Below are 22237 nucleotides of genomic sequence, written 5' to 3'. Positions count from 1 at the left end.
CACGTGTGTCCCGTGTCCTCTGTCCGGCACTTGTGGCGAAGCAGGAGCTTGGGGCGGCATGTGGCGCAAAGGATGTGTTTGCGCGTGGGAGGTTTTCAGACGTGAGCGTGGTCGCTACAGCCCTGTGGGGTCCGGACGAGGCCTGTTAGACGTGACATCCCTGCGGGAACGGAACAAAGGCCACCGGTGCGCGGGTGCATCTGCTGGGAACCCGCCTCCCTCAACGGGCCCCGCCCGTGGGGACCCACCTCCCCGTCCCCCAACCCTGCGGGGGTCCCCTTCTCCTAGATCCGCTCCCCTTTCTCCGCCCCACTGGAGTCCGCTACGTCCCTTGATACCCAAGTCGCTAGGGGGCAGCTTTTCCGGCCGGTTCTCACGCTTTCCTCCGCCCCTGCACCGCCCACCTCCTGTCGGGGCTCCAATTGGCCGGCTGCACCTAGGGGCGGCCAATGAAGAGTTCCAGTACGCAGGCCGGCAGGCCCCACCCCTTTTTCTGAGCGCGACTGAACTCGAAACTGTCGTGCGTGGGCCTTCTGTGCCGTCCTCACTTTCCGGCTGCTGCTTCCTCACGGCTCTCCCCTACCCCCCACCGTCTTACTTTGCGGCAGCGGCGGAGCCCCACCCCCTTTCTCTGCGGAATCACCATGGCGGCCGGGGTGAGTTAGCCGGCTCCGATGATCCGGGTCGCCCTATCCGTCGCCATCCTGTTACCGAGAGGGGCCAGGCGGCACCGGAGGCGCTCTGCAGCCAAATGGGCGGCCGGCCTGGGTCTGCATTCCGCCGTGTCGGAGAACAGGGAGCTCAGGCCGGCGGGACGGAGACTGACCAGGGTGGGCTCTGGGCGGGGTGGAGGCCGGGTCCGCGGCCCCGGCCCTGCAGAAGCGATCCGGGTCCTCGTCGCGAGAAAAGAGGGCGCTGGCTAGGCGGACGGAATTCCTGCGACCCACTGGTGGGGACACGACGAGGAGTCTTTGTAGGGTGGCCCCGGGAGGTCGGGCCGTCGGCTGCGGGCCCCGCTGGCCAGGTGTGGAGGAGACAGCACCGGCAGGGCGCCCACCGGGGGGCTGGGCGGGAGAGCGCCTCCGGGTCCCGGCATCCGTAAACAGTAAACCGCAGTGGGGCGGCCGGATGAGGAAGACGCGGGCTCTGGGAAATGAATGAAATGAGGTTCTGAGGAGGCGGGGGAGTCCGGTGCAGTCAGAAGTTACGATGTCTGGAGATGCACTTCAGGGCCAGAGGTGTCCTCAGGGAAGGTCGGATGGCAGCGAGCTTTATTTAGCAGCTCAGCTCGGTGATGTAGGGGACTCTGGTTACACTGGGCAAACACCGAAGGGCCTGGTTGTCCAGAGGGAGGAGACGCCGTGGAGCAGATGAGGTTCTTCGGGAAGTCATCCTGGGGGCGTTCAGAATTGGCCCTGTGCTCACTTGACTCCCCTCTTCTCGCGCAGACCCTGTACACATACCCTGAAAACTGGAGGGCCTTCAAGGCCCTCATCGCTGCTCAGTACAGCGGGGCTCAGATTCGCGTGCTCTCCGCACCACCCCACTTCCACTTTGGCCAAACCAACCGCACCCCTGAATTTCTCCGAAAATTTCCCGCCGGCAAGGTGAGTGGGGAACTGGATGGGGCTTTTAGTCCTGAGAACTCAAGGACCGCTAGGGTTCTGTCAGCCTGGCGATACATGGCCTCAGTCTTTAAAATGAAGGGATCTTCCTATGTTACTTCACGCTTTAGAGACTTCAAAAGAAATTCTGAGAGCATCTGTGTCTGAGATCATTGTAGATCCACGTGTAGTTGTGTGGAATAGTACTGAACTATTCGGTGACTAAAATTCAGAGGTCTGTTTTGTATTTGTGGGTGTCATTAGTGCACATATACCAAATGTATGTTGCAGGTGGGATTCTTACCCTACGGGCTTATGGAGCTAGGTAAATGAGAGGAAGTCGACTGCCTGTAGGTCACCTCCTTGTCACTTGCAGTGATGCACATGTGGATGTGAGACTTGGATCCTGGCCTTCTGGTTGTTTGATTGAGGGGACTTTATTCAGATCTTATGGATTCATACTGCAAGGGTTAGGGCTGGGGATTTAGCTCAGTGGTTCTGCCACCTGCCTCGCAAGCACAAGGTTCCGAGTTTGATCCCCGGTACCAAAAAAACAAAAAAACCCCATATTGCAGTGGTTAGTATTATTCAAGTATTTTTGGTTCCTGACTTTCGGGCAGTGTCACGAGCTTGGATACCAAGGGCTGCCAATCTTAACATAATTACTTGTACCTAAAACATTCGGGCTCTTGGAGTTGGCCAGTGAGAAATCCCTGTGTATCTAACTATCTTCCACCCAGGTTCCAGCGTTTGAGGGTGATGATGGGTTCTGTGTATTTGAGAGCAACGCCATCGCTTACTATGGTAAATTGGGGGAACTGGAGGGGCTGGCAGTGGGTGTAGGAGAGTATGAGGGTGCTGTGGTGGACAGGGGAAGTGTTGGACCAGGCTGGTGTTGGCAGGACCCCAAAGTCCTGACCTTTGTGCCTGGCCTCCGCAGTGAGCAACGAGGAACTCCGGGGAAGAACTCCAGAGGTGGCCGCCCAGGTGGTGCAGTGGGTGAGCTTTGCTGACAGTGACATCGTGCCTCCCGCCAGCACTTGGGTGTTCCCCACCTTGGGTATCATGCACCACAGCAAGCAGGTGAGCTGGGGAGAAGCAGGGCAATGTTGGCCTGCTGTCGGCAAGTGTGCAGGCCTCGAGGTGGTGTGCCCTGCGGGGGACATAATGTAGAGGGACGGGTTCTTGGCAGCCCAGGAGACTGGGACCCTGGCTGGGGGATCAGGTGAGATTTTTGCTGTGGGGAAGTTGGGCCAAGCAGAGAGGAGTGAGTGTCTATGTAGGGGATCTCCAAGGTTCCTCCCGATAGGTGACACCGTCTGTACAGTGGGATGAAAAGCTGGACTCGCTGGGAGGAGTTTTAGCGTGCAGAGCTTCTTGTGTGGTGCCTTTGCATGGTGCCAAACCATGGTCCCGCTGAGAGGGGAGAGGGCCAGGGTGCCCAGGACTGGAAAACTGGCTTCTCAGCCCCATTAGCAGAGGGCATGGACAGAGGGCTTGGTACCAGCTGTTGAGTTGGGGGATTTGAATTAACAGGCCACCGAAAATGCAAAGGAGGAGGTGAAGCGTGTGCTGGGGCTGCTGGATGCCCACTTGAAAACTAGGACCTTTCTGGTGGGCGAGAGAGTGACGCTCGCCGACATCACTGTCGTCTGCACCTTGCTGTGGCTCTACAAACAGGTGCGTCCCCAGGCTCTGTCAGCAGAAGGCAGGGTGGGGACCCCCAGGTGACCCAGCTCAGGTAGTGGTTTCCAGCCACGGCACCAGGACCAGCCCAGAACTCTTCTGTCTGGTTCTGTTTGGCTGCGCTGGGGGTGGGAAGGGCGGGGCTGCAGCAGGGTTCTGGGGGCAGCTCTGGCGAGGGTCTTGTGCGAGTTGTTTGCTGATGGGGTAGAAGGATTGTGGTCCCTTTTTTCCTCTGGTGTGTAGGATCAGGGTAATAATTCTCACAGTGTAGGGCACGGGTCAGAAAAGAATGCTGTGTGGACAGGTCTGGACCTGTTCTGGTCTGCAGGAGTGATATGGTGTTGCAGTAAAAGCACCTACCGTGTGCCAGGCCCCAGGCCAAGGACCACTGTGCAGTGTCCTCTGAACGCTGAGACACCGGCTGTGCGGCAGGGAGAATTGTACCCACCCATAGCACGTAGCCATTCAGCGCCCGAGTTGAACACAAGTGTGTCAGAACCAGCTGGGCATGGTGGAGCACATCCACAGTCTCAGCATTCTGGGAGGCTGAGGCCGGAGGATCTCAAGTTCAGGCCCAGCCTGGGCAACTTTGCAAGATCCTGTCTCAAAATGAAAAGGGCTGGGGGGTGTAGCTTAGTGGAAAGGTCCTGGACTCCATCTCCACCAGTCGAAAGTCTTCATGTGTATATATATGTGTATGTATATATGCCCAGGCTCTACAGAACTGGTTCTCCTGACTGTTCAGCCTACACGAGAGCAATGAGCTCTTCCTCAAGCTAAGATTAATCTAAGGGACAAGCTGATAACTCTAAATTGGTTATTTGTTTTGTTTTGTTTTTTGAGACAAATCTCACTATTTAGTTCAGCCTGGCCTGGAACTCAAGGGGATCCTCCTGCCTCAGCCTCCCAAGTGCTAGGATTACAGGTGTGCACCCCCAGGCCCGCCTGTTCTTTCTTCTCTGTTTTGTTTTTGTTTTGTTTTTTAGTAGTGCTGGAGAGTGAACCCAGGGCCTTCTTTCTGCATGCTAGGCAAGTGACACTGAGCTATATCCTCAGCCTGGATTTTGCTGTGTGTCTGTGTGGGTGTTGTTTTTTGAGACTGGGTCTTGCTATGGAGTCCAGGCTGGCCTTGAATTTGTGATCCTCCTGCCTCAGCCTCTTGAGTGTGGGATTCAGGTGTTACCCAGCTTGGCTCCGTGGGGCTCAATGATAGGGTGTGTATGGTGTAGTCAGTATCGAAAATAGATTGATAGATGTCATGGTGTTTTTCTTTCTTTTCTCTCTTCTTTGACATAATAAGTATTCTTTTTTCAAACTCGGGACCTTGCACTTTCAAGGCAGGCAGCAGAACCACTGAGCTGAATCCCTGGCCCGATACACTCTTTTTTGGCTCATAGTGCTAGGTATCAAACTTTGGGGCCTTATGTATGCTAGGCAAACACAGCTGCTGTTACATCCGCAGCCCTAAAATAAGTGCTGTGTTTTTATAGCTACTTTTTGTTTGTTTTTAGGGATCAAACTGAGGACCTTGTACTTGGTAGGCAGGCACTGTGCTGCTGAGCTACATACCCGGCCCAAATACACTGAGATTTGCTTTTTTTGTGTGTGTGTGGTGCGGGGGATTGAACTCAGGACCTTGCGTTTGCAAGGCAGGCACAGTGCCACTGAGCAAAATCCCCAGCCCTTGTTTTTTGTTTTGAAGCAGGGTCTTGCTATGTAATCCAGATTGGCCTTAAACCTGGGATCCTCTTTTGTCTGCCTCCCAAGTTCTGGGGTTGCAGGCTGTGTTGCCATGCCTGTTTTAGTCCCAACTCTTTTTGGTGGTACCAGGGATTGAGCTTAGGGCCTCTATGCTGAGCTACATTTGCGACCTGCTTTTACTTTTTTTTTTTTTGGTTTTTGGCTTTTGGGGTTTTTTTGGTACCAGGGATCAAACTCTGGACCTTGTGCTTGCCAGGCAGGCAGCGGAACTATTGAGCTAAACCCCCGGCTCCCTGCTTTTACTTTGAGACAGGGTTTTGCTGTGCTGATTTTCCCAGACTGAACTGAGCTGATGGTCTTCCCGAGAGCTGGGGTTACAGGTGTGTGCCCCCACCCAGCTGCCTGTGCTGTGTAGTAAATAGAGCATCCCTTAAGTGGACTGGTCTTCAGGGCAAGATTCGTACAAGAAACAGGAAGTGGTTAGCACTGCAGGGGAAGGTGACGCAGGGAGAGGCTTCTGTCGGGCTTGAGAGGAGGCTGAGGACAGCTCAGGTGGAAGAGGGGCTGGGTTCCTGAGCTCCGGCTTGAGCCTGTTCAGGGCCTCTCCCTCCCTTGACTCTTCCCGCCCTTATTCCTGCAGGTCTTGGAGCCTTCTTTCCGCCAGGCCTTTCCCAATACCAACCGCTGGTTCCTCACCTGCATTAACCAGCCCCAGTTCCTCGCAGTCCTGGGGGAGGTGAAGCTCTGTGAGAAGATGGCCCAGTTCGACGGTGAGTTGAGGAGGAGCTCCAGGCAGGGCCAGCGTCCACTTGTGTCAGCCCCTTGATGGATGTCCTGTCAGAATCCAGGGCTGCCCGTGGTACTATGTTAAATCTTTTTGTCCAAGCACAGGCTGATTTGCATTAAAATAAGGAATCCTAGCTGCTCTGGCGTGGGGGGGCTCGGATTTCTGGGACGGGACTCGGGTCCAGGTGCTCATTGGGCCACTGTCACACCGCCTCTCACTCCCTGGATATTCATGCTGCTGCCCTCCCATCCACCAGCTAAGAAGTTTGCAGAGAGCCAGCCCAAGAAAGATACCCCACGGAAAGAGAAAGGCTCACGGGAAGAAAAGCAAAAGCCCCAGGCTGAACGGAAAGAGGAGAAGAAGGCGGCTGCCCCAGCCCATGAGGAGGAGCTGGACGAGTGTGAGGAGGCCCTGGCTGCTGAGCCCAAGGCCAAGGACCCCTTTGCACACTTGCCTAAGAGGTGAGGCGGCCGGGCGTGCTCTTGTTTTGGGTGTTTAGGTTCTAGGAAATTGAAAAGTGGAAAGTAGGAAGCCAGCTCCAGATCCATCTAGTCTTTGGGGACATTGGTGCAGGAGCGCAGGAGCTTGAGCTTGAGCTGTGGCCTTCATGAAGACCTGAAGGCCTCAGCAGTGAGGCATGAGGAGGAAGTGCTCTTCCTGGATAGACCAGGCAGGTTACTAAGAGAAAGGCCACTTGGTATCTGCCTTGTCCGTTAACAAAATCCGGTCTTTGAGCCCCCAGAGAGGAGGAGGTAGGTGGGGTGTCATCTGTGTCCCCTGTTCTGGGGTCTTGCTGTGTTGCCCAAGCTGGTCCCCTGCCTCATCCTCCCCAGAGCTTCAGAGGCTATAGGTGTGCACTGCTGTGCCAGCTGAGGAGAGATTTGGTGTGTCAGATAAAGTGGGCACCGGTTCTTGCCTGGCTCTGGCACAGTTCTTGACCCCAGGTCATTTACTGGGAGTTGAAACCAGCATGCTGAGTGCTGTCCGAGCCATGTCTGCTCACAGCTGTGTCCACGCCCCTGCCCTGCTGTTCCAAGCCCGAGTCCACTCACTGTGGGTCTATCGAGCTTGGGCTCCACCTGTCCTGTTCTGTGATGGTTTCCACCCTGGCATTGGGAATCAGCCAGGGCCAGGCTGCTGAGCCAGCCCTTGATGGGTTGCCCTGGGGCATGGCGCTTGGGTGACGGCTACATTCCTAGTGCTGGGGTTGGAGCCTGGGGCCTTCACTCATCCCTGCAGGGCTCTTCCTGGACCCTGTGGGACCATCCTGGGCGGGCAGTGAGAGCTGCACCAGAGCCAAGGTAGCATGGATGGTGTGCTGGGCTGGAGACATCCGTAGGCTGTGCCATAGGTCTGCATTCTGGGTGGAAAAATTGGGCAACGACTTTAAAATCTTGGATAAATGTCCCATTCTCTTTTGTTTTTGTTTTTGGGTACTGGGGATCGAACTTGGGACCTTGCACTTGTGAGGCAGGCAGTGGAACCACTGAGCTAAATGGCCGGCCCCTCCTTTCTCTTTCAGAGGCAAGGTCTCACTTTGTTTTCCAAGCTGCCCTCATACTTTTGGGTCAAGCAGGATTCCTGTCTCAGCCTTCCAAGGACCTGCAGCTACTAAACTGTGTTTGTTACCTGCCTTGGGGATGTTTATTAATGCCTGTTGGTTGCGTTGCCATGGTGCCCTTCTGGGTTGCCAAAAGTGCTTTTCTCCAGACTTATTTTCCCCTGGTTATTAAAAAAGTTAGGGATTAATTTCTGTGGCACTGGAGATGGAAGCCAAGGCCTTCACCCCGAGCTACGTCCTGTGCCCTTTTCATTTTGAGGCAGCGTCTTGCTCAGTTACTAAGTTGCCCACACTGGGCTCAAACCTGCATCCCTCCTACCTCAGCCTCCCCAAATCCTGTGGTTACAGGTGTGCACCACTGATGTGCACGGCATGTGACATCCACGGGCTACTAGAGAGTAGATTCCTGTGCTTCACGTGCTTTGATTATTTTTACTCCCTTCCCACCCTTCTCCCTCCGTCTCAGTCCCCTTCCCCATTTTCGTTATTATTCTAGTTCACATCTGTGGTGTGCAGTGATTACATGCATTGTGCATAGCTGGTGCACCTACACGACCCACCTTGAGTCTTTTTATTTCCTTTCCCAACTGCCACTTCATGTCCTCTTAACATTTGCAAAGATCTATTTCCCTTTTTTTGCTCTTTTATTTTGTTCTTACTTTCTTTGCACTTTGGATTTCTCATGGAGAAAACATGCGGTATTGAAGCTGTGTGTTCGATTCAGTTCATTTAACATTGTTTTTAAGGTGCATCTGTTTTTCGACAAGTGTCTTGAATTCACCCTTTTTATGGAAGAGTAGTGCTTCACTGTGTGTGGGCATCGTGTCTTTACCCATTGGTTCCCGGAGACTGTTGGTATCACGGAAGAGATGCTGTCCCAGGCTGTGGTTTACAGTCTGGCTGTGGTTCTCGAGTGCCTTTAAGACTGTGCACGAACCGTGTCTCTGTGTCTGGTGACTGGAGAGATGGAGGTGTGCAGGCCCTGGGTGTGGACAGCAGGCACAGCAGTTCCAGGCGGGGGGCGGGGGGGGGGCAGGGTGTGAGTGGGAGAATTGCACAGTTAAGCTGCATCTTCAGAAAATCGAAAGCCAAAGAAGACATAAAAATGTGAATTAGTAGCTAGGTGTAAGTAGCACATGGCTGTAATTCCATCGCTCTGGGAGGCTGAGGCAAGAAAACTCTCAAAAAATATAAGTAGGGCTGGGGATTTAACTCAGTGCCACCTGGCGAGCCCAAGGTCCTAAGTTCGATCCCTGGTACCAGAAAAAGTAGATGTTTTGGGGACATAGCTGTGTGTGAAGGTCCTAGGTTCGAACTCCAATACTGCAAAAAGAATGCTAGGGTTGCCGGGGATGTAGCTCAGTGGTTTTGCCGCCTGCTGCCCAAGCTCAAGGACCTGAGTTCGATCCCTGGGGCCAAAAAAAAAGAACACTGGTGTTCTTGCTCACTGGCGTACATGGTGTTCTGTAGGCGGCTTGTGTTCGTATAATGCAAAAGGAGGAGCCACAGGAGCGTGTGGGGTTAGGGCCCATAGCTTTCCAGTGCCCAGACTAGCTTCTGGACAGGGTGTGGGGTGGGGGTGGAGGCCCCCTTCCTGCCTTCGGGGAGTCAGCAACTGAACTGGGAGGGCAGTGGCCTAGAGGAGTCCAGGGTCCTGGCTCTAGGTCTCCACCGGGGGGCAGCAGTGGGCCATGCCGTCCCTGGCATGCAGGCCTGGGCCCGGGCGATCAGTGCCACCCTCCCCGTGCCTGGTGTACTCGGCAGAGGGGCAGAGGAGCAAGTAGGCCCCTGTGGCGTCCTCAGCCTGCTCCCTGCTTCCTAAGGTGCACTGCTAGGAACCACGAGCTTTACAGGAAAACGTGGGTTCTTGGCTGGCAGCTGCTGTCCCTACGCCCCTCATGACTTGTCCTCTTCCTCTAAGCACCTTTGTGTTGGATGAGTTTAAGCGCAAGTACTCCAACGAGGACACCCTGTCTGTGGCACTGCCGTACTTCTGGGAGCACTTCGACAAGGACGGCTGGTCCCTGTGGTTTGCTGAGTACCGCTTCCCGGAAGAGCTCACCCAGACCTTCATGAGCTGCAACCTCATCACTGGTGAGAAGGCAGGGGCTGCCGGCGAGGGGAGGAGGGCACAGCAGGGCCGGGTTCCGAGCGGTGTCCCTTGCCCTCAGGAATGTTCCAGCGGCTCGACAGGCTGCGGAAGAATGCCTTTGCCAGTGTCATCCTCTTCGGCACCAACAACAGCAGCTCCATCTCGGGAGTCTGGGTCTTCCGGGGCCAGGAGCTGGCCTTTCCGGTGAGGAGGGGTCCCGGTGGGGGCGCGGGTGGGTGGGGTGGTGTCTGACTCTGACCCCCTTTGCCGCCTTCCCCCAGCTGAGTCTAGACTGGCAGGTGGACTACGAGTCGTACACATGGAGGAAGCTGGACCCCGGCAGCGAGGAGACGCAGACGCTGGTGCGCGAGTACTTTTCCTGGGAGGGGGCCTTCCAGCATGTGGGCAGACCCTTCAACCAGGGCAAGATCTTCAAGTGACCGCCACTTCCGTCTCCCAGCCACCCACACCTGGCCCTTGGGGAGGTGGGGATCATTAAAGGAAACGGAACATTGACCCTTGGCTGTCTGCCGTTGGGGGGAGCTCGGGAGGGGCTGGAGGAGTGGGCGGAAGGCACCTTGTGACAGCAGAAGTGTGAGGTGGGATTTCGGGTCTCCCCAGGGAGAGGGTCCAGTGCCTGTGACCCAGAGCTGACAGGCTGCGGCAGCCTGTGGTGCACACAGGAGCCTCTGATGGTGTGGCTGTGTCGAGGGTCAGGTGCTGGTCCCAGGAGAGCCCAAGTCTCTGCTCGAGTGGTCAGCTTGCACAGAGCCTGGGCACTTCACGGTCTTAAGCTACTGACAGCACGCGGTCTCCGGTACCTGCTGTGTGAGGAGTTAGGCCCGGGAGTCTCCTGTGTTGCCCAGGGCCTTGGTGCTCCAGTGGGCTCAGACCCAGCTGCGTGTCCAGCCCCGGATGCTTTCCTTCTGGTTGGTTGAGCTGGCAGATGTGTTTACGGACCAGGGCAGGGAGGGTTTCAGACCCCAGCCTGCTGCCCTCGCCTGCTGTGGCTCAGCCCTGGGGTGGGTCCCTGCATCCATCAGGGGAGAAACTGGTGCTCAAGACTGCGGGCCCAAGGTGTCACCTCAGGTGCCCATCCACCCACACCTGCCAGGATGTCAAGTGCACATAACTCACCCGACTCCCTGCCCAGAACAGGATGGCTGTCTTTCCCCTTCGGTTGTGTCCTTTTTAGGATACAAATCCTAAAAAGATTTGTAATCACAGCCACCCTGAAGGCTGAGACAGGAGACAGCCTGGCAGTTTAACAAAGCCTTGTCTCAAAAAGGGTCAGGGATGTAGCTTAATGATAGGAGTGCCCTGGATTACGTCCTCTTGCTGCAAAACAAGTCTGATTGACGTTTAAGGCAGATGCAGAAACAGGGCCGCCTTCCACCTTCGGTTCACCAGGCACAGAAGCCGCCGCTGGACAGGCGCCCTCCAGGGGCGGGGTGGTGTGGACAGCAAGCAGCTGTGGCCTGCAGTCCACTGAAGATGGGGTGGTTATTGTTCCCCTTGGGCCGCGGCGTCCAGCAGGATCTTGCCCCAGCCCAGAGCCCAGCTTCTTGCCGGCCTCGCCGAACCTGTTGTGTTGGCCGCCTGGATTCCGTTTCCCACCACACCCCTTCTTAGCCCTCTTCCCGGGATCTGCAGCTTTGGGCGCGGAGCCGCGTTGTGCAAGATTTATTTTGGGGACTGGCGGAGCAGGAAGGCGTGCGCAGTTCCTGCTGCCTCGGCCCTGGGCGGCCAGGAGGCCGGGGGGCAACACGCCGGGCTGAGGGGCTGGGCTGGAGCCCTTGCCTCTTCAAGCTGAGTTGAGTGCAGCGGCAGATGGGGCGCGAGGAGAAGCACATGTGGACTTGGTCCCGCCCCGTGTGCCCCAAACCTGAGTCACCAGCCTGGCCGCCTCTCTCCAGGTCCTAACCACGTGGAGCCCCGCCCTTCCCGGTCTGGACAGCCAATCGGAACCTGCGCCTGCGGACGTCTCCAGTTGCTGGGCAGTTTTCCTTGCAGGCCAGGGGAGCTCGTGCCTTCCGACACTTCCTGCGCCCACTGCAGGGCGGGCTGACGGGCCCAAGGCTGGGGCGGAAGAGGAGGGCAGTGGGGACGGGCCAGGGGCTGAGAACGGCGATGATCTTGTAAAACCTGCAGGAGGCGGGAAGGAGGGGTGTTTTATGCGCTTGCGGGGCGGCATCAGGGCCTCCCGATGGGAGGCTGGGGCTGAGCTGCAGCTGCAGACGGGATCCTTGCCGAACCCGGCGTGTGCGCCAGGCCAGGCCCGGGTCAGCTGTGGACCAGCGGATGCTGACTGCAAGCAGCTACTTATCTCAGCTTCTTTGGTAATCTGCTTAAGTCACTTATTTAAAACGTTAAAAGCCTTTAAAGTTCTTCCAAGAAAGACCTAGGTTATCTTTTCGCCCTGAGTCAGAGCCAGGCAGCTGCTTCTGTCCCTGCGTGAGACCGGCCCACCAGCTGCCGATCGCTCCCTGCAAATGTGCCACTTCCCCTTAGGGAAGGAGGCCCCACCCAGACACTCCTAAACTGGGCCTGGGTTTGCAAGGCAATCTCAGCCTGTTCCCAGAGCCGAGCCCTTCAGGCCTCCTCATTGGCGAAGGTGGGCTCCTGGGTGGGGCGGGGGCCATGGTGCCTGACTGGCCTCAGCCCCCCTGGGGATATGCTCTGGGCCCCACCCTGTTCCTCTGAGGCTCCTGAAAGGTGAAAGAAGAGGGCACCTGCTCCTATCACTCGGCCCTGATCCGTCTGGCACCTCTCCCGGTGGCCGTCAGCTTACCCAGCGGGATTCCTGGGCTGTCCCAGTGCCCCAGCACCCAGGACCTGCGGGAGTGGACACTGGCTGGGGAGTGGCGAGGGCTCCTCTGGACTCCCTCTGGGGAGGGCACGGGCCTGGGCAGGTGCAGCCCCTCGGCCAGCACCCCATGGCCTTGGCCCTCCCCACCCCACAGCCCTCTTTGTTTTCCTGGTTTCCTCAGGATCCCGGGGGCGGGGCCAGGACCTGTTGACTTTCCCTTTTTTATACAATGGCTTGGGCGGGGTAGAGGAGCTGGCTGCTGTCAGGTTTGGCTTTGTCTGCTGTGATGTTGGTGAAAAGTGTTTCCCTCCCAGGGGCCCTCCCGGCGCGGCTGTCACCCTGGGGAGGCCTCTGCTGCCTCAGCCCTTTGCAGCCTGGCCGGCTCTGCAGGCAGCAGATGGGCCAGGGCTGGGGCCGAGGGCACTGGACTTGGGAAGGCTGGTAGGGGAGTGGGGCAGCTGAGCAGGCCAGGGAGGGAAAACATGAACTCGGGGCTGCATCATGGGAATGGCCTGCTTGGGACTGGGAACTTGGCCAGTGGTGTTGGGGACGGTCAGCTAGTGGACCCTGGGGATCACCACTCCAAGGTGCCGCTTCCCCAGACTGCTGGGTGGGACTGAGTCACTGACGTGCCCAGGGCGTTTGCCTCACTGCCACTCTTGGGACCGGGATTAGCTGACACACCCCCTTTGTCCCACTCTCCTGGGCCTGACTCAGCCTCACAGAATGTACCTAGCATGAGGCTCCCACAGGCCCGTGTTTCACCTGTGAGTGCAGTCAAGGGGATGGGACCGTGGGTGCATCCTGCCCCGGCATGTGGCCCCACGAAGTCACCTTTGCCCCTAGACCAGCGGAGCCCGGGAGTTGGGGTGTGTGGAGGGCACCCAGAGGCTCCCAACCTGGAGCCGGCCTGAGGAGCAGGCTTGGGGCAGGGTGGGCTGCAGCAATGCCAGTCGGGATGCTGCCGAGGCGGGGCTGCAGTGACTGGAACCTCAGCTATGCGGTGACTCAGGCAGAGCAGCCCCGGCCCGACCCTTCCTTCCGCCCAGCCCGTTCTCCTCAGCTGGGCCTAGGAGCGGGCTGGGCAGAGGAAGCAGAGGGACCTCAAGAAGGCAGATTCCACCGAGGGGTGCGGAGGCCTCTGTCCCGCTGGGGAGCCGGCTGGGTGGGGCTGCTCAGTCCATTGGCTCAGTCCATCATCTGCTCGGCTAGGGTTCCAGCTTGGCCCGCCCAAGCCCGGCCGCCTGTGTGCTTCCGTCTCCCTCCCAGCCCTGCCGTCCCCCTGCCCCTTCTTTCCTCCAATCTGGGGTGGAGTTGCTCCTCTCCACCCCACGGCACCCATGCCCCAGCTGGGCTACCTGCTCTCCTTTGCACGCTTCCTTCCTGCTCTCTGCCTGGACCACCTTTTTAGCCTTCCTGCTGCACCAGGCTGCGGGTCTCCACCAGCTTTAACCGGGCTGAGCCTGGAGATCGAACAAACTGTGTGTCATGGGACAGGTTCCCACCTGGTCACGCAGGAACCCTTTGGAAGTTGGAGGTCTAATCTGGGCCGGGTGGCTCAGAGCTGGGGAAGGATGATTTTATTTGGCTCCCCGTGTTTGGTTACGGTGGAGATTGTAGAGTTAGAGAACTGCTTTCGGTCGCCCAGGAGTCTGCTGTCTGGCCAGGGAACAGGAAGGACTGGGAGAGGCCTGCTTGGGAGGGCTGTCACCCCAGGGCTGGCAAAGGGTGGAGATCGGTCCCCAGAGTTCCCAGTGGAGCTGAGGAGAGTCCTTTCTGAACTACCGAGGAGGCCACACAGAAGGCTACTCTTGAGAAGGGCTGCTTCTGGGGCCCACAAGCAGGCTGCTCACTCTGCTTCCTGTCAGGGCCATGCTTCAAACAGAGATCACCCACTTAGCTCCCTCCTCCCAGCTACGGGCAGATTTCAGAGGAGGGGGACCCTGGCCGCAGGGGAGGGAAGGGGAATCCCCTGGCCGGGGTGCACTGGAGCTCCCCTTGTGGGTACCATGGAAACAGGCATAATAGGAACCAAACAGAGGCCTGTCGCCTAGCAACAGAGGAGCTCCAGGTTCATCTCACACACACACAAACACACACACACACACACACACACCCCGCGTGTTTCAGGGAACCCCAGAGGGAGTGTCACTCCTGGGGAAGCTGGGGCTATCCCCATGTTGACGACACGTAGCATTCACAGGACTTTGTCAGGACATCTGGAGGGGTACAGAGGGCCAGCCTGAGGGTAGGGGCCTCCCGGATGTGGGCAGGGATGCCAGAGACATCCCTGTGTTTAGAGTCCCAGAACGTCGTGACGGCAGACACAGGTTTTCTTCACTGTGTTAGGACACAGGGGTCTTTTAAAGAGTGTGCATGTCTGTGTGTGCATGCATCTGCATGTATGTTGTGAGGCTGTGTGTGCACATGTCTGTATGTGTGTATGTGCGTGTGGGCAGTGGCCTACAAGTATGGGGTTTGTTCCCTGGGGCAGGTAGCTGGACGCTGTAACAATGGGAAGCAGAGCTCCTTGGAAAGAGCTAGGTCCCTGGGGCCAGTTCCACCTAGAGCTCATTCATTCACTTAAAACTTGTTCCTAGCTGGGCGTGCTGACACACACCTGTAATCGCAGCACCCTAGGAGGCTGAGGCAGGAGGATCACAAGTTTCAGCCCAGCCCGGGCTACTTAGTGACTTAGTTAGACTCCGTCTAAAAATAAAGAATATGCAAAGGGCTGGGGATGCAACTCAGTGCAAATGGCCTGAGTTCAACCCACAGTACTATAAAATAAAAACAAAACCCTGCTCCTTGGGGCTGGAAGGGCAGCAGTGGTAGAACACATGTACCATGCAAGTGTGAGGGTTTGGTCACCAGTATCACAAAATTAAAAATCACTTGATGAATGAGGTAAAACCTGACTGCTGTTGGTCCACCAGGCACAGAGTGCTTGTGCACACACACACACACTCTCCCTGTTGTAGTAGGAACACTTGATCCTTGGCTTTGCCCGCTGTGTGACTCCAGCAAATCACTCACCCTCTCTGAGACCCTCCCCTCATTGAGGGATAAATGAGCCAACATGAAAACCTGCTGTACTCAGCATCGGGTGGTTCTGGGGGACTGAGGGAGTGGCGGCTACAGCCCTGGGCAGAAAGGAAGGACCGAGGAATATCTGCATTGTGTGTCCATCTGCACTCTCCATTCCAGGCCCTGGAAACTCCCCTGGCTGCCTGGGCACCCAGGTCTGGTCCAGCCTAGGAGCTCGGTCTTTCCGGGTGACCCCTGTGCCCTCCGGCACTGCAGCAGTACCTGTGGTGACCCCGGCCTGGAGTTAGGCTGGCACTCATGGCCAAGACCTGCTCGCCCTTCTCTCCTGCCCCAGCCCCAGCCCCAGCCCCTCCTCTTGCAGCCATTTTTGTGGAGACTCACTGTGGCCCACGTCACAGGACAACCGTGCCTCCGAGAACCTAGGTCACCTTTTAACAGGCACTGGGCAAACTCGCTCTTTTGAGAACCAAGTGATTCTTTTCAAAGTTACAATCCAAGTGGTGGGGTCCTGGAGGGGGTCTTTTGCCTCCACTCTGTGGTGTTGAAATTCCAAGGGCTGGGGCTGTGGGTGGTGGCTTGTACTGCTTAGCTCTGGGGAGGCCCTGGATTTCCACTCAGCATCCACAGCATTTCAAAACAAAACAAAACAAAGAGCCCTAGAGCGCTGGAGAGGCACTGATTTTACTTGTGAGAGTGTCGGCAGAGATGGTGTGGCTTGCAGATGTGTGGCCCCTCGTTCTAGGTCTGAGACAGAGCTAGCTCCAGGCCATAGTCTGCACGGTGAGTTCAAGGCCAGCCGGAAAAAAAGGAAAAAAGAAAAGAAAAAGAGAAAGAGAAAGAGAAACAACTGGCTCTTGGTTTTTACTTTAAAAAAAAAAATGTTCCGAAGTCTGAAAGTTTAGACGCTCCGGCTCCAGCAATTGCAGCAGTTGTTTCTCCCCTTAAGTACGAGGGCGTAGAAAAAAGTGGGGAGAGGCAGTTTCTTGGGGAGTCCTCTGGGTCCCCGACAGTGCCTGAGAGTGAGTGGCCGGGCTGAGTCACTAGCTGGGAACGTGTACGGGTGTGAAGGAACGCACAGATGCCCAGAGCGCTGCTGGGCCGCGTCTCGGCACGTCTCTACCCGTCTGCTCGTCTGTCCCCGTGTGCGTGTCGGAGCCTGTCTGCACGCTGCACGTCCACACGCGTGTCTGCGCACCGCGCGTCCTCCCCACGCCACCCCAGGGGCTCCTCCTGCGTCCCTCCCCGCCCCCACGCCGACCCCGTGGGTAACTGGACCTGACCCGGCCCCCGGGCTGGCAAGGCCTCGCCGCTGGTATTTTTAGCCAGTAAACATGTTTGCCATTTCAGAGGACAGGGCCCACTCATGGGCTCGGAGGGGGGCGCCCGGCCCGGTCCCCACGGGAGGAGGGAGCGGGGCAGGGAGTGCACAGGGCGGCTCAGAGGACTCTGGGGAGCGGGGAGGGTGTGGCAGGCTGCAGGCCAGGCCCAGGCCGCACTGTCATTAGCGTTTAATAAAATGTGCATACAGTTCAAAGTGGCTCTGGGAACTGACGGTAAACCCGCGGGTCAGCGTCCCGCAGTGGGGCAAGGGTGCTGGGGACAGTGAGCGTTCGTGGGCAAAGTCTGGGGGGGGGAGCGCCGCGGCGTGGCGCGTGGGTCGCGTGTCCAGTTGTTCCTGGCCTGCAGCAGGGGGTGTGGAGCCTCGCACACTGGGCCGTGCTCCTCTCGGCCCTCACCGATCCTGGTCTGGTCCGGCCCGGCCGGGGCGGGGGGGGGGGGGCGGGGCGGAGGAGGGAGGAGGGAGGAGGGCGCCATCGCCCCGCCCGCCCGCCGGGTACAAGAGCCTCCCGCCCCGCCCGGCCGCGGAGCCCGAGCCCGAGCCGACCCATGGGCGCGCGGAGGCCGAGCCAGGTAGGGGCGAGCGGGGAGGGGGCGCGTGCGGGGCTGCTGCGCCTTAGTCGGGCGGATGCCGTCCCGGTCCCGACCGTGAGCTCTCGCGCGGCGGGGCGCTATCCCGCGGGGTCCCCGCGCCCTGGGAAGTTTCCTCGGCGGCCGCCGCCCCACTCTGGCCCCGACACCGGCTCGGCCCGGCCCCGCCGCGGGGCTCCTTGGTCCCGGGAGCCCGAAGTCTGCACCTCGGGCCGGGCCGGGTCGGGCCTGGCGGACAGCGGGTGGGGGTGGGGCGCGGGCGGACCCCAGCCCGCGCCCGCCCCCCAGGAATGCGCGGTGACTAATTCAAACCAGACCGCGGGCGGGGCGGGGCGGGGCGGGGCGGTTATGTAAGCCCGCGCGGACCTGGGCCACGGGGCCCACAGAGTCGCGAGCCCGCGCGGGGCCCGCCCTGACCCCGACGCCGCTGGCCTCCACAGTGGCCGCCGTGGGCCGCGCGGGGTGCGTGGGTGGGGTGCAGCCCCTCGAGCGCGACCCGAGACTGCGCACTGAGGACCCCGCGTGGCTCCCGCATCCGCCCGAGTGGCTGTCGACGGCGCCCACGAAACGCTCCCGGGTCTTGGGTGGGCCCCTGCGTGCCCGCGGCGCCGTGGGGTCAAGGGGACCCGGGGGCGCGGCAGGGGCAGGCGGTGGCGTGCGCGGCTCGGGGGTCCCTGGCGGGAGTGTTTCCAGGCGCAGCCGGGCCCAGTCCCCACCCGCGCGGAGGGAGGGAAGTCCCCGCAGGGCGTGGTCGCTCGGTGAGAGCCTGCAGTTGGGGCGCCCGGGAGCCCAGGCTCGGAGAGCACCTGTCTGCTGTGGCCGAGGGCGGCTGGAGAGGAGCTGAGGCGGTGGGCGGTGAGGGCCACCAGTGCCCCGGGCTCCCATGCCTGCCCCCAAAAGGGAACACGGGCAGCCACCGAGGCCACACTCGTGCCTGGGGTGTCCTGGGTCTCCTTGAGGAGCTGACCCCATTGCGCTGAGGACTGCCCCGTTCAGGGGTGCACACAGGTCCGGGGGAGCCAAGGACAGCAGGCGGGGGCTGGGGGCCCGTGCGCTGGTCCCGGGGAGGCTCCGATATAGGAGCGACGCTTGGCCAAGCCGAGCCTGAGGAGCTGGTTTGTGGGGCTGGACAGAGCCGGGGTGAGGAGGTGTGTGGGCCTGGGTGTGGTCCCCCGTCCTTTAGAACTTGGGAACTGCCTGGAGACAGGCAGGCAGACCGGGAGAGCGAGTCCCCTCCGGCTGCGGCAGCGCTGTGCCCGCTCCCACGCTTCTCTGCCTTCTGCGCCGGGCTGGGCTGTCCGTGTGCAGGCGGCACTGAGGTCCGAGGAGGGGTGGCCCAGGAGGGGCGGCCCTGGAGGGGCGGCGGGCCAGTGGCTGTGTCTGCGGCCCTTAGCGCCCAGCGCCCGGCTGGCTGTGGCCCTGAGTCCCCGAGTCCCAGCCTGGGCTTGGGGTGAGGTTCCTGTACTGCCAGGAGGTGTCGCGCTGGGTGTGTGTCGCTTACGTGGTCACCCCGGGCTTGGAGGCCAGGCAGTGGCCGTGTGCTCTGCCCGTGGGCGCTCCCCGAGTTGCAAAGGGCGGAGAGGCCAGTCCGCCGAGGGGAGGGGCATCCTGCGGGCTCAGGCCACCGGAGGCTGGGGGAGGGAGAGCCTGGAGCGGGCCGGGCCGGGCCGGGCCGGGGGCGCCCCTGGGCCCCTGCACTGGCGTGGCCTGGCCACTGGGGGCAGCGCGGCCCTGCTCCAAGCCAGGCCTGGGTGGGGCCCAGGGCGGGACCCCAGCTGCCCTCTGCCCTAGGGTCGGCAAAGCTCTGTCCACCCTCCACGCAAGAGGGTGTCCCCGTCCCCTCGCCCTGGAGAGGCCTAGAGTCGGTGTCTGTGGCCAGCCACGGGGCCTCCCGCTGGATCCTGACCCGCTGCCCCCAGGCTGTCCCAAGGGGGGCAGGGGTGGTGGAGGCCCCGAGGGCCGCGGGACGAGCAGGATTCTCCCTGCCCGCTGGATGTGAGGGCCTGGCTTGGGGCTTCTGGGGCCTCAGAGGAGGCGTCTGGGCCTTCCTCCCCTCCCAGGGCAGGTGACAGTCAGAGCCAGGCCCCAGGGACAAGAGCTAGTGACGGGTGTCTGTGAGCTGGTGAAGGTGTGGCTGTGGCCCACGGTTCGGGCAGTGGGGCTGCGGTGTCCGTGTGTCTGAGCGGCCCCAGGGCATTTTCTGTGTGCTGGTCTAGGGCTCCCTGTGACCCTAGTTTGTCACTGTTGCCATCATCGGAGGTGTCGTGGGTGTGCGAAGGTTCCTCAGGAGATCGCACGCACTTCTGCCTGGGTGGAGCCGAGCATGTTGCTCACCTGACAGCTGCGTGGGCCGAGTCCATCTGGAGGCCAGGTTGTGGGGGAGGTGCCCCCATGGTCTCAGGCTTCTGGGGTGAGTGGCCATGCTCACTTTGGTGGCTGTGTCCAGGCCGGGTCTGGTGCCCTCCTAGAGGGGAGAATTGGTTTGTTCCCTGCCTGTGGGCCCCTGAGGAGGCTGGCGGTGAGCTGGGCTCTGGGACACTCACGGTCCTGCCTCTGGGGACCCCTCCCGCATGGCTCCCAGGTGTCTCCTGCGCTGTGTGTTCCTGCCTGGGCAAAGGCTCTTGGCCTTCTCACTGGGCCCTATCGCCTTGGGCTCTAGTTCCCATTACTGAGGTGCCGTCTCCACCACGAAGGGCTGCTGGGGTAGGGGTGAGGCCTCCGTGTGGATGTGACCAGCGCAGGGCGGTTCACTCCACAGTGCTCTGCATCTTCTTTGTCAGTGTGGGGCGTGGAGTGAGTGTGTAGCGTGTGTGCAGCTTCCTCCAGGTGCATGTGTGCTCCTATCTGTGCCAGGGTTGGTGGGAGTGTGGCCTGCCTGCCTCTGTCGTGTGGTGTGTGGGGCTCCCATGCAGCGGTCCCGGGTGGGGACAGCCTGTCCCGGCCTGTGTGTGGTTGTGGTGCATGCGGGGTGTCTGTCCTCCCTCTGCGGCTGGGCTGTTTGTGTCCCCCCCAGGGCAGTGCACCCTTGTGTTCCTGCTTCGGCGCTGTGGGTTTGGGGTGTGGGGGTTTCAGTTCCTTTGCCTTCAGCTGCCAGGGAGGAAGAGCTGCTCCCTGTGGAACTGGGAGACCGGCCGCAGTGCTGGCCTCCTGTGAGGACCTCGAGCGAGTGACCCCCGCTCCCAGTGTCCCCCAGGTCTGCTGGGCGTCACCCCTGTTGCGGGGCAGGCACCCCCTTTGCAGGTTGGGATTGGAGGCAGCCCTGCTCCTGCATCCATGCCGACTCAGCATGAGGTCTGGGGCTGCGTCTCCTCGCTTGCAGCTGGGGTGGTCTCTGCCTCTCCCTCTCGGTTCGCCAGGGGCCATCAAAGGCTCTGGTCCTCCTGTGTCTGGACTGCAGTCTCGTCTGTGTGGACAGCTTGGGCTGAGGACGATTCTGCCTGCGGCAGCTGGAGGTGCAGGTAGCCATCGAGCACCTGGACCCTGGCAAGTGCAACCAAGGAACTGAGTTTTATTTGCTTCACTTAAATTTAGCCACCTGCGGCCACCGTGCAGGCCAGCATGGCCCCAAGGTTTCTTCCCCAATGGGGACCATGGAGAGTGACCCTGTGTGCATGTGGAGTCCCACAGTCGGACCACAGGGTGTAGCCTCTCCTGCCTGGCTCAGCTTGCCAGCCTGGAGGAGATCGTGAGTGTGTGTGTGTGTGTGTGTGTGTGTGTATGTAGCGCAGCAGCTGGAGGACTGGGTGCATGGATGCTGCAGGCGCAGGCGGTCTCTACAGTGGGCTGGGCCTCCTGCCTTGCATGGTTTCCATCTCAGCTCCCTGCCCACTGGGGTCCGTGGAGATGCCAGTGTCCTGGGGTCTGGGCCAACTCTGGGTGCCCTCTGTGACCTGCAGCTGAGCGCGATGACTCGGGAGGGGGGTCATGGGGGGCAGCCAGCTGCGTCCCCTTTGCTGAGGGGGATGATGGGGCCCCGGGCACCCTGCGCGGTGGCTTCCAGTCCTTCCTGCAGGGCAGGCTCCTCAGCCAGCACTGAACATTTCCCCCTGGGGTGGTCAGACGACTGCCCATCTTGTGCCTGTGCTAAGCCTGGTAAGGGTCTGGCTGAGGCTGGCACTGTGGATTGAACCCAGGCCTTTGCACTAAGCTGTATTCCCAGCAGTCTTTACACATGTTTTAGAGTTTGAGACAGGTTCTCCCGGGCTGGGCTTGAACTTTCTACTTTCCTGCCTCAGCTTCCTCCCAGATTCCTGGGATCAGGCATGGATCACCACACCCAGCTCACACTCCAGCACCATGAGCGCCTCCTTTAGGTTGTTCCCTTGGGGTGCTCTCTCATGTTTGGGGGATTCTGAGGCTGAGCCAGTCACAGGGAAAGCACCCTGCTTATGGCATAGGTCTGGAACAGGGTCTGAGGGTTGTCGCTTTGCTGCACTCAGTGACTAGAGGCTGCCAGGTTGACCTGGGTGGCTGTGTCTGTCCCCAGTTGGGGTCCTCTGTGGAGTCTGGCACAGCGCTGGACACGTGGGTGGGGGTCACATGTGCACCGCCCATTGGGTGACTCATGTCTGGATATCGACAGCCTTGGGGTGGGGCTTTGGGTGAGGCTGTCCGCTGTGTCACAGTGTCACCCACACAGCTTCTCAGGCGAGAATTTGCTGGCCTTGCTGTCATTTTGTGTGGGTGGCTGCAGTTCCTGGCCTTGCCCAGGGTCCCACTCGGTGTTTCCCCAGGTGTCCGCCAGTCCCATGCACGTCCTTCGATCAGGGAGCTTCGTGTGCAGGGCCTGGGCACTGGCTAGAGATGCTGCTATGGCGTGGGGGGTCATGGAGTCTGAGCTGCCTCCAGGTCCTAGGTTGTGCCCAGTGGCAGCCTTCTCTCCTGGTGGTGGCCCGAGGAACCTGGCAGTCACGAGCTCCTGTATCCCCAGGAGAGCCTCTTATCGGCTCCAGTTTCATGGAGGCAGAAACGGGGTTCAGGGAGTCAACTGTCTTGGCCAGGGCCCCACTGCCTGGAAGGT

At 59.8% G+C, this 22237-nt stretch overlaps 2 protein-coding genes and 1 long non-coding RNA gene across 13 annotated transcripts in view; 2 read left to right on the top strand and 1 right to left on the bottom strand.

Moving 5' to 3' along the window:
* The first annotated feature begins 43 nt into the window (after positions 1-43).
* On the top strand, positions 44-9947 carry Eef1g (eukaryotic translation elongation factor 1 gamma). Of its 4 annotated transcripts, none has more exons than XM_087203823.1 (10): positions 44-949; positions 1449-1607; positions 2345-2408; positions 2545-2687; positions 3141-3284; positions 5632-5761; positions 6035-6239; positions 9261-9433; positions 9511-9635; positions 9713-9947. In XM_087203823.1, the coding sequence occupies exons 1-10, from the start codon at positions 59-61 to the stop codon at positions 9869-9871; spliced, it is 2193 nt and encodes a 730-aa protein (XP_087059949.1). In that variant the 5' UTR covers positions 44-58; the 3' UTR covers positions 9872-9947. The 4 variants fall into 4 exon arrangements, with proteins under 4 accessions (XP_087059949.1, XP_087059948.1, XP_004874421.1 ...); XM_087203822.1 differs by having other exon boundaries at positions 44-1024; XM_004874364.4 differs by having other exon boundaries at positions 500-656.
* On the bottom strand, positions 9512-14640 carry LOC101716292 (uncharacterized). Of its 4 annotated transcripts, none has more exons than XR_015448315.1 (3): positions 14026-14640; positions 12223-13703; positions 9512-11576 (listed from the first exon to the last, which is right to left on the bottom strand). It is a non-coding gene; the product is annotated as an uncharacterized LOC101716292 (long non-coding RNA). The 4 variants fall into 4 exon arrangements; XR_015448316.1 differs by having other exon boundaries at positions 14094-14640; XR_002392016.2 differs by having other exon boundaries at positions 13599-13703; positions 14026-14633.
* Ahnak (AHNAK nucleoprotein) overlaps positions 11638-22237 on the top strand; it is a 30835-nt gene continuing 20235 nt past the window's right edge. The window contains exon 1 of one of the 5 annotated variants that reach the window (XM_087203816.1): positions 11638-11770. The gene's annotated coding sequence lies outside the window, so the exon portion shown is untranslated. Of the gene's footprint in view, positions 11771-17080; positions 17200-17683; positions 17802-18046; positions 18226-22237 lie in introns of those variants that run through there. The other 4 variants (XM_087203813.1, XM_087203814.1, XM_087203815.1 and 1 more) reach the window with 4 other exon arrangements.

This window comes from Heterocephalus glaber, unplaced genomic scaffold (assembly GCF_053883595.1).
Source record: "Heterocephalus glaber isolate CG9 unplaced genomic scaffold, H.glaber_assembly_v1.0 deba00001806, whole genome shotgun sequence".
NCBI lineage: Eukaryota > Metazoa > Chordata > Mammalia > Rodentia > Bathyergidae > Heterocephalus > Heterocephalus glaber.
This window is presented reverse-complemented; position numbering and strand designations above follow the sequence as displayed.

Bases quoted from the DNA above. Each gene is read 5' to 3' on its own strand.
- Eef1g (XM_087203822.1), top strand. From the start codon at position 59: ATGTGGCGCAAAGGATGTGTTTGCGCGTGGGAGGTTTTCAGACGTGAG. The intron at 2,409-2,544 runs GTAAATTGGGGG...TGGCCTCCGCAG, and splicing joins CAACGCCATCGCTTACTATG to TGAGCAACGAGGAACTCCGG. The intron at 6,240-9,260 runs GTGAGGCGGCCG...TCTTCCTCTAAG, and splicing joins TTTGCACACTTGCCTAAGAG to CACCTTTGTGTTGGATGAGT.